The sequence below is a fragment of the Cupressus sempervirens genome, chromosome 3 (assembly GCF_028749045.1).
Source record: "Cupressus sempervirens isolate cs-2001-9-10 chromosome 3, ASM2874904v1, whole genome shotgun sequence".
Lineage (NCBI taxonomy): Eukaryota > Viridiplantae > Streptophyta > Pinopsida > Cupressales > Cupressaceae > Cupressus > Cupressus sempervirens.
Genome location: NC_143120.1, coordinates 633,794,208 through 633,804,733, shown reverse-complemented (window position 1 = coordinate 633,804,733; position 10,526 = coordinate 633,794,208). Strand labels below are relative to the sequence as shown.

The 10,526-nt window shown below is 34.7% G+C and overlaps 1 protein-coding gene across 6 annotated transcripts; it reads left to right on the top strand.

Annotated features, from left to right (window-relative positions):
• The first annotated feature begins 260 nt into the window (after positions 1–260).
• LOC149568274 (heterogeneous nuclear ribonucleoprotein 1-like) lies at positions 261–10,021 on the top strand. Of its 6 annotated transcripts, none has more exons than XR_016362534.1 (8): positions 261–482; positions 588–628; positions 1,113–1,276; positions 1,378–1,477; positions 1,771–1,940; positions 2,260–2,768; positions 4,855–4,983; positions 9,709–10,021. XR_016362534.1 is itself a non-coding variant. In XM_089821253.1 (7 exons), the coding sequence occupies exons 1-7, from the start codon at positions 328–330 to the stop codon at positions 4,898–4,900; spliced, it is 1,185 nt and encodes a 394-aa protein (XP_089677379.1). In that variant the 5' UTR covers positions 261–327; the 3' UTR covers positions 4,901–9,267. The 6 variants fall into 6 exon arrangements, 2 of the variants coding, with proteins under 2 accessions (XP_089677379.1, XP_089677380.1); XR_016362535.1 differs by having other exon boundaries at positions 9,700–10,021; XR_016362533.1 differs by having other exon boundaries at positions 9,682–10,021.
• Positions 10,022–10,526: the final 505 nt, after the last annotated feature.

The following is a 10,526-nucleotide window of genomic DNA, read 5'->3' as shown; positions in this document are numbered from 1 at the left end:
AAATGTCTCATTATTGTTAGTTAAGAAAGATTTTTACACCAAAATACGACATACCTATAGCACACTAAGGTGCGATTGCCACTACTTCCTCTTAGGCATGGAAGCCTAAAATTAAGGTTATTTGGGCGTTGAAGAGCCGACCTACTTGACCGATTTATGGGGTAATAAAAAACTCAGTAAATGCAGTCCAAAATATTTTATAATTCAAACCGTGCATTTCCTTCCACTATATATAGATACAGATCTCTATCGAGCAAACCCTAGATATCGACGCTGTTTCGTTCAAAACACAGGAGGAGAGTGGGATAACATTGCGAGAGGGAAACAATGGGTTCTTCAAAGGACAACGGATCACCTTCTTCCAATGCCGATTCTGCCGCAGAGAACAATGATGCAGCTATTGAAAACTCGCGAGAAGAGAACACCAATAACAACAATGAGAATAACCCTTCTTCCAGAGACAAAGATACTTCGAGTCCTGGGTCAGTGTTTACTGGCCCATTTTACTTTTACTTTTAGGGATTTTATCATCTTGTATATTTTAAATTTATATAGCTACTGTGTTTATCTGTTTTTTGGTTGGGCAGAAAAATCTTCATTGGGGGTCTGTCAAGAGATACAACACCAGGTATGCCCACTATTGTTTAAACGTTTTTTTCTTGTACGTTTTGTTTCTTATTTGTAATTGTTTATTCTCATGTATTTATATGCGGCCTTTTTTCCCTCCTCCTGGCTAGGGTTTTAAGGGTTTTGATGTGGTTTTGCACAAGTCATAGTTGGGTTTAAAATTTCGTATTTTTAGGACCTGTGGTAATAACCATATCGTTAATTGTTAAATAGCCTGCTTCGACATGGTTTCTGTTTCTGACTTCAAATACCCTTTTTATGGATCATTTTAGCTTTCGCTCAGCAATTTGTAAATGGTATTTAAGGATACGCCTGGCACAATGATTCCTTATAGGTTCCCTTCAGAAGTTTACAGTTTTGAGTGTTTTGATTTGTACTATACATGCGATCCTTTTAGCTTTGTTTTTATATTTGTTAGTTTCTTTTCCTTTATTTAATTATCTCTATTATTTGGTTTCAGTCATGTGATTATCTGTCTCTTGCAGCTGCGTTCACCAAGCACTTTAGCAAATACGGGGAGCTAACAGACTCAGTTATCATGAAGGACCGGGCCACTGGACAGCCTCGTGGTTTTGGATTTGTGACTTACGCTGACCCGTCTGTTGTAGACAAGGTCATTCAGGACAAGCATGTTCTAGATGGAAGGACGGTAAGATTTAGGATTAACCAGATACTTTTAAAATATGTTTTGCGATTTGTTAGTTGGCATCATGTTCGTGTGTGTTTGATTGATATGTGTGTTTTGTCCAGGTGGAGATCAAGAGAACTATTCCAAGAGGGAATACAACTTCTAAGGGGCCCAAGACAAAGAAAATCTTTGTCGGTGGGATACCAACATCAATTACAGAGGGTTAGTTCCCAAATCTGAAAGCTATATTGTTTGCGTAATTATTTTTTGCCAATGTCATTGATGTTGTTAATTGGAATAATCTTAATTTTATAAGGTTAGTAAAATACTTAAACAGAAGTTCCTAGGAAGGTTAAAAAATAGACCTAAAACCCTATTGGACAGGGGTTCTTGAGAGGCCTCCGTTCAGGCCCATGGCAATCACTTATTTTGGTTCTAGTTTGTCAATTTTATTTAATGGGCAATAGTAATTAGAAAGTTAGGATGTTAGGCTAAGCTTGGTTTATATCTTACAGATGAATTCAAGGAATACTTTGCCAAGTTTGGCAAGATTCTAGAACATCAAATTATGCAGGATCGAAGTACTGGTCGCTCCAGGGGTTTTGGTTTTGTAACCTTTGAAAGCGAGCAGGTTGTAGAAGAGATCATGTCTCAGGGCAGAATGTTTGAGCTAGGTGGAAAGCAGGTATTCGTCCAAGTTTGTGTCATTAGTGGGCTTTTTAATAACGTTGATGGGAAGTAGGAAGTGAGCTTGGTACAGTTATGAGATATTCTTCTAAGTTGGTGTTTTTAGTTTTGCTTGTATATCTCATGGGGACTACATATTGGATTTAATAGTAATTCTTGAACAGGTTGTTGTCTTTGATGTTGTATACATATATAGATCACTCCCATTTCATCATCATAAGTAGCCCAGTTTCTTAGGTAGATTGAGATATTCAAAGTACTTCCACAACAACCTCAATTCATTCCATGATATAGGCTTTTGATTTTAATTTTTGTAGGTGGAAATAAAGAAAGCTGAACCTAAGAAACCTTTGCCTGATGCTGGACCTGCATTTGGGATGGATGGGAGGGCTCCTTATTTTCCTGGGCCCGCTGGGGGTTTCAGGGATAGTTATAGTGGGCTTGGAGGACCAGTCTATGGAAGCAATCCATATAGGGCAGGAGGAGGTTATGGTGGTAGGGCTGCAGGTTTTGGCGGGTATGGAGCTCCTGAATATGGTAGGGGTTATGGAGGATATGGTGGCAGCAGTTTAGGAGGCTATGGGGAAGATACTTCTCGTGGTTATGGTCAAATTGGCTCCTTTGGTGATGGCTATGGCGGCTATGGTGGTGGAATGATGGGTGGCTATGGCGCCACTGCTGATGCTTATGGTTCCTATAGTGGTGGTGGCTATGGCGGCAGTTTTGACTCACGGGCTGGTGGTCCATATGGTAGTGGTGGTTCCTATGGGGGAGGTAGGGGTACTTATGGGGGTAGTAGCAATGGCCGTTATCACCCATATGCAAGGTAGAATGGCTGTTGGTTCTAAGATATTATGTAATCATTGTTCCATTTTACAGTGTCAAGCAATCTGCTGGTGTTGGGTTTTCTGATGAACATTTTTAGTTGTAGTTTTACTTACAGAGTACCTTCTGCAAGTGGAAAAGTTCTACTAAATGATTTTGAACTGCTCAATATAATTTTTCATCACGTTTTTGGATAATTTAAAGTTATAATTCTTAGTAATTATAATAACTTTAAAATTGTCTAGGGCATAATGTGCCCTTGTGTCTAATCTTTTAGTTAGGAAGTCCACTTTTGTTTCCTATTTCTTTATGATGTACTTTTTTTTTGTAAAAATCCATGTAAATTGGCCAAATTAGTTTTTGCTTATTTTGATTATGGCTAGCTTTGTTGTATCAGATATGATACTAATTACTTTACAAATTTCAAATGCTTTTAGAGAGCATTTAAAATTGAAACTAATCTATGTGATGATTTTTTATTTGCAACACTATTAGAATTTTTTTATTGATTGTTGGTTTAGAAGAACTTAAGGCTGACTTTGCATGTATGCTATTGGTTCTGATTGTTTGCATATTCGGTTAGATTCACTTAATGAGGATTTTTATAATCTCAAGCACAATCATACAGGCATTATTTTGGTTACAGCAATGCCTGATATGCAACTTAGCTTGAAAATATGTCTACTACTATGTAGTTGTATTGTTTTCAGTGAAATAGGTGAATGTGTATATTTATATATATTTCATTCTATTCCGTAGGCTGTGCTTGGTTTTAGGCGTATTACTTGAATCAGCTAGTGTTTGTGCGAAAATTACTCAACAAGAGTTTTTTGTAGAGATGTTTGCAAAAGCAGCTAGTGCTTGTGCGAGAAATACACAACCAGAGTTTTTTTTAGAGATGTTTGCAATTGTAGTTTTTTGTCTGTACATGTTGATGGTAGTAGTTGTATGCCCCATAGTTTTATTCTTTGGTTCAGTAAAAGTATATGAGACGGCTATTTGATATGGTTTTTAACTTTTTATTGTAGATATGTTCTGTGCTGTCTAGTAGTGTTCAGTAATACACATAACAGACATCCTTCGAGTATGGTTCTTTTGTGTTTTGTAGAGATATTTGCAAAAGAAGCTAGTGCTTGTGCGAGAAATACGCAACCAGAGTTTTTTTTAGAGATGTTTGCAATTGTAGTTTTTTGTCTGTACATGTTGATGGTAGTAGTTTTATGCCCCATAGTTTTATTCGTTGATTCAGTAAAAGTATCTCAGACAGCTATTTGATATGGTTTTTAAATTTTTATCGTAGATATGTTCTCTACTGTCTAGTAGTGTTCAGTAATAAGCATAACAGACATCCTTCGAGTATTGTTCTTTAATTTTTATTGTAGATATGTTCTGCACTGTCTAGTAGTGTACAAAATATAAATGGTTATCTAGTCTGGATATCCATTTAAAGCTATATGGAAAGGGATAGGCTGATGACCAAAATATTTACAAAATCATTTAGCTCTTGTTTCCCGTAGCTATAAATCTGCAGGTTAGATTCCAGGTCGTGAAATGCACAGACAGCATCAGCAAGTAGTGTACAGCTAGTGATACAGGGGAATGGGTTCTCGTTGGAATTTTAAGTGGTAAATGCTACAGTGGATTGCTGAACAAAACCAAGAGACAGTTCTAGAGCAGGATTAGTACCCTATTCAGGTATAGATTTAGTTTTTAGTTTGTTGTTTAAGTGGTATTACGGTATTAGCTTATAGAAACTCAAACACAACTTTGAGAATGTACTAGCAGAGCTTGAATGCATCCTGTTATGATGAAATTTAATATATTAGTAAGTTCTTCGACAGAATTGTAGTTGTTTTTTTGTTTGGAGTTCAATGTATTTAATTATCTGATAACTGAGTTGGAAGTGCTGGTATTTGTGCACGTTGAGCTTCGTGAGACTAATTTTTTTTTATGAAGAGATAAATAAATTACTGCACATTTATATGTGAAGCATAGAGGAACTGTTTTTGTCTTTCTATGTCTTCAACTTATGACTTCAAGATTTGATGTTGCTAACAATTTTTTTACTTGTTTTTCATGGACTGCAGTTATTTACTGAAAACGGTTGAATCACATTATCTCTTGACAAGTTGAACTCTATAGTGACTGATGATGGGCAAGATCTCCTCGGGACAATTAACATGCTGATAAAAGGTGGATGTCAATGAGGCAGTATGGTAAGTAAAATCAGCACATGCTTAATATTGTTCTTTAATAGTTTTACATTCAACTTAACCTCTGTTTAACTTTCTACTTTCTACTTTGACCTGTTATTTCCAAGCATTAATTTATTACAGATTAATGACTCAGTTACAATAATAAAAAGTGTAGCAACCACGTTCAGCCATTTTGTAACTAAAATATTCTAATGGTTAGTTTAATGTTTGCGTTTGAAATTTTGATTGTGTTGTCACTGTAAATCCAAGTATAGTATTTCTGCAGTACATGCCAGGCATGAGTTTTCTACAACTATGTTGTATGGCAAGTGTTTCTGCTACGTATGCTTTTTGAATCATACATATCTCCTGGATGCATTTATTGTACTAACCTGGAATTAAAATGACAAATAGTGAATCCAGGTATAGTATCCCTATAGTACTTACCAGGCATGAGTTTTCCACAAGTATGTAGTATGACAAGTGTTTCTGCAATCTATGCTTTTTGAATCATACATATCTCCTGGATGCATTTATTGTACTTCCCTGGAATCAAAATGACAAATAATAGAGATGTCATATCGGTTCTTTAATCTGTAAAATTGCAAGTTTAATAAACTCCTTGATTGTAAAAACAAAGCTAGATAAGAGTGTTCATATCTGCCATGCACTGAATTTAATAAGAAACTGAAAAGGCTCCAGTTGATCACATTGGCTTGGAGGCCTTTCAAGAGTAAAGGTTACCCCCCCTGTTTAAAGAGATGATGGTTGTGGCTGGAAGGGTCCTATCTATCCATGGAGAGGGGGTAAGCTGCTCTTGGATGAGCCTGTCTATAGACAACTATTTTATGAAATTCCTTCTTGGCACAAACTTGAAAAGTGCTGGCAGAGATTTATAGAAAAACACATGCCCATGTTTTAAAACTTAAAGTAGCATATTTATCCTTTATAAAGCAGCTGTAGAACAAGAGTAGTAAATAGTAAGTAGCACAGTTATCCTCTATAAAGTAACTGTAGAACAAGAGTAGTAAATATACTATTCTCTATTACAGTAACATTTTAGAGATGGGAGTAAGTGTCCTATCAGTCAGCTTTGTATGCGTCTCTTGTCTTTACATTGTCTAGATTGGTTAGTCTTCTACAGAGATATCATGAAGAAGCAAAATTTACTGCATTCAAAAGCTGATTAACATATTTTTAATATCTGTTAATGTTTCGAATAGAGCTTGCCTTTTATTCATGATAGTTGTATTACAGTGTCATGAACCTAACTCAGATTGCAGCCTCTAATAATATTAGTAATAGTGATTAATGGAGGTTTGATTTGGGCAAAAAGAAGGGCTGACCGGATGATAAGGCACAGCTTGTTCAGAAATAAATAATAATAACTTAAATAAGGCTGACATGCCAAAGTCTAAAACAATTGCAAATTAACTTGAAACTATCTGATCTTGAGAGCCCAACCTCTTGGAGAGACCTCTCTTGGTGGATTCGCTTTGTAGAGAGGCATATATATATATAAAGAAGGATTAGAAAGGAATAGGCAATATTTTTACAGTAGGAAGAGCAGAATCAACTGTCTTTCAGATCTACACACAAAAAAATACATGTGCAGATACTTGTGAAGAAATCATGCTGATATTAAAGAAATATTTTTGCAGATTTGGAGGAAATCAATTGAATTATATTACAATGTGTATTCTGAGTGGGGGCCTAACTACTAGTGCAATGATGGTATATAGATTTCTGCCCCTTTTCCAATTGTCATATAATTTGTCACTAAGACTATTTTGGAGATGATTTCTTTACTTCCAATTAAGATGTTCAAGTTGGTTTGGCTGTTTAAACCACATTTTTAGTCATGAGACAAGAAGTGGCCTAATTGTGATCAACTGCCAAATAAACTTGACTCGTACTGCGACAAGTTTCTAGAAATTTAGTTGTATTCTTATTAGTTAAATCACAAGATTTCAGTAATAGAAGTTCTAATTCCCATGAGTAGTGGAATTTTATGCAAGTAACAGGAAGCACAAAAAATTGCCTCATTGTTTATCTACAAATGAGAAGTACATGCCCTTGCTAAAGAGGCGAACAAGAAGAGATAAGTGTCTGTTTTTATGTCAATTAGGTTTGTTGACATTTTTAGTGGTAGTCGTACTCAAAGCAAGTGGATAACTTTGTATTTAAGATTATAAGGTTCTTATGGACCAGGACATTATAATTATCAGGACTTGAACAGTGGTAACTTTTGGACATGGGATGACATCCTCTTCATCAAGAGGACATCGTCTCTTCCAAGTATCTATGGCTTTTGGCCATCTTTGCAAGAGTCAAGGGTTGATCTTTGTTTCATACTTAGCGTCCTTTTAGTCATATAATCTAGGGTTTGATGTGGACATTTCAGGATTCATTAGATTGTAAACAAGTATCTTGCTGTTTCCACAACTACAGGTTTGAAAATATTTTATTTTATTTTAGAGCTCATCTTCACTTGACATAGATCTAGTCACTGAAAGGCTTAGGTTGGAAGTATTTTCATTTTTTAATCCCGCAATCTTTTCTTACATTTTAATCTCTTTTCATGGTTTGGCATTGGTGGTGATTGTTTTGTCATGTAGTAGTTGAAAAGCAATAAACAAGGATAATGCGTTTCCCAAGAGTTGAATACCTTTGTGTAAGAATTGTAGGCAGCAATGGATGATTGCTAGTGAAAGACATCTTAAATGCAAGGGCGTAAAGGATCATAAAAATATGATACCAGCTCTCTTGTAGCAAGGATCATAAAAATATGATGCCAGCTCTCTTGTAGCATGGTGTGCAGAGTTACTTTTATATTTTTGTCCTAAGCGTTGTAAAATAGGTGTTATTTGTTTCAAAATGCATCTCAATTGCTTTGCTGAAATAACTTGTATACATTAGTGAGTGAATTAGTTTCACCTTGCATGGTTAGAAGCCATTGGTTCACCTGCCAAATTGGTAGTGTTTTTGGTTGGATGGTCAATGGCATATTAACAGTATACATTAGTGAGTTAATTGTTTACCTTGCATAATTAGAGGCCCATTGGCTCACTGCTAAATAACATTTTTTTAACTTGGATAGTGAATAGTAGCAAGTTGTTTAAGGTTTGTGCACAAGGAATTGTCCTTGTGATCTTTCTGTATAACCAGTCAGAATTTAAACAACTAAAGTATTTTATACCATGTTATTTTTCACATTAGAAAAATGTTCATTATTATACGTGTTTTGAAATGTAATTTACCTGCTTGCGACTTGTACATGTTAAAAAAAACTTGGGTGTTGACTTACAGTACAAGTGATCCGTTTAGAAATTCAATTATTATACTAACTTCAATGGTGCTGGCTATATCCATGGTACTGACTCATATTGTCAAGGCTATCCTGTCTGCCATGAAAATAATTTTTAGAATGAAACTTGTCTGTTTTATCACCTCGTTCTCCTGAATTTTTGTTCATTTGGTATTTTTCCTGTGGCGTCCCTTCTCAAAACTTCTTCAGTGTTCAATGCCACCATTCTATTGGTATACATTCGTTTGGTATCAAGCATGGAACATTGTCTCCAGAAATATTATGTCAGTGTGATGAGAGAATCCTCTTATTTCGCCCTGGGCAAAAATTTGCAAGACAATTTATGCTCTTTTAAAGGAATCAGATCAGTTTAAAAGGATTTTTTGATCCATCAGTGTTAATTGTAGAAGGCATTATTGAAATGCAGTCGAAGTCCAAACAAATAACTTTTGACTGCTCATAAGTTTATTTCAGCTCTCCTACATATGGATCATTGAGTATGATCTGAAACATTGATGCAAATAAAATGGACGCAGTTGAAGCTGGAACACACTCAAACTTACGATTTATGTTTGTCTATCATATTTTGATTGCCTAAACTCAAAAACCTGTATTACTAGCATGACATTTTGACTGCTTAAACTCGAAGTCCTATTTTACCAGCGAGGAAATGAGATTTGGTGTCAATTCATGGGAAAGACTTACTGTAACTCGGAGCTGCATGATGCAGATATCAAACACCTTTGGATGGCAATTGGTAGCAATGAAAAAAGGGTTTTTTCATTTTGAGTATTTAATTTGCCACACCCTCAGCAGCAGGATTGCCCTTGTCTAATAAAGAAAGTACGCGGCAGGTTGGGCACTTGAGATGTACATGAAGTAAGGAAATCGAGGATGTGTTTGTGTCATCATTCATGATAGATTTATCAAAAATATTAAAGTTTCTGTTTGATGCAATAGATTGAAGAATTAATAGTAAACAAGTGCATTAAACCTTATTGAATTGTGTCAATCTTGTAAAGCACTCTGAAAAAAAAAAAATTAATACAAGGAAAATCGAAATATCTATTTTATAGTATGTTCTGACATTGCATTGTATCATGAGAACAATTCATCATGTTTAATTTATTAGTTAGTTGTGTGGACATTGTAAATCAACCTGGCCTAGTTTAATTACACAAAGTTGTTGAAGTGCATTGAATGCCATGTTTTTTGATCCACAGTTCGAGTTCTTAGAATACTCTTTTCTAGTGTAACAACCTAGATTCTAATATTCCAATATGATTGTATTGGCATCTCTATCATAATTGATTCATTTTCTTATTGTAATTTTTTTTACCAAAATGGCTAATGGTTATTAAAGATTTTGGCAAAAAACTAACGTTTTATGTGCATATTAATGAATTTGTTAGCTCTTTATTTTTATCGAGTCTACGTAGAGAAAAATATGAGGATTAACGAGGGAGTAAAGATGCCAGCACTAGTGGATGTATTCCCATGGTTGGGAGTGTGTGGAGGGAAAGTAATGTTTTCAGCATTTTAAATGATAATAATGAGTTGGAGATTATTCCATGAATTGATGTATATCTACAGTTGGAGGGGTCTTTTATTTCTTGATTTCAACCTTATTTAGTCAATGCTATTGTTACGTACTGGTTTTTTGTCAAATTTTGTGTGTATTTCAATCTAATATGACTGAAGAAGTTTATTCATGAAGCACAATACACTACTTCATATCAAAATTGTGTTTTATTACTTCCAACAAATAGGTTAGTACAATTAATTTTACCAAGTTAAGTTTTTTATTTTTTTATTTTAGTTTCAGTAGGATAAAACTCATTTTTGAGTATATATAATTTAAAAAAAAGTTTCAGTAGGATAAAACTCATTTTGAGTATATATAATTTTAAAATTTTTTTCAGTAGGATAAAACTCATTTTGAGTATATATAATTTAAAAAAAAGTTTCAGTAGGATAATATTTATATTATTATGCGTGTATTAGTTATATGCATTATTTATTATCATATTCTTAATAATGATAATAAGAAAATGTGATGTGAATATCAGGATTTAACTGTGTGATTTTTGAGTAACTTGATGACCCATGTTTCATGAATAGTGATTCAACATGAATCCATCTCTGATGAGAATAAATGGAACACTTAGCAGTTATTGGATCTAGGTGATGCTCACAGGGGTGAAGCATTGGAAATCACACAGTTAAATCCTAATATTCACATCACAATTTGACTAGC

Coding starts and splice junctions, on each gene's coding strand:
- LOC149568274 (XM_089821253.1), top strand. CDS start 328: ATGGGTTCTTCAAAGGACAACGGATCACCTTCTTCCAATGCCGATTCT. Junction 483..587: donor AAAGATACTTCGAGTCCTGG/GTCAGTGTTTAC, acceptor TTGGTTGGGCAG/AAAAATCTTCATTGGGGGTC. Junction 2,769..4,854: donor CGTTATCACCCATATGCAAG/GTAGAATGGCTG, acceptor CATGGACTGCAG/TTATTTACTGAAAACGGTTG.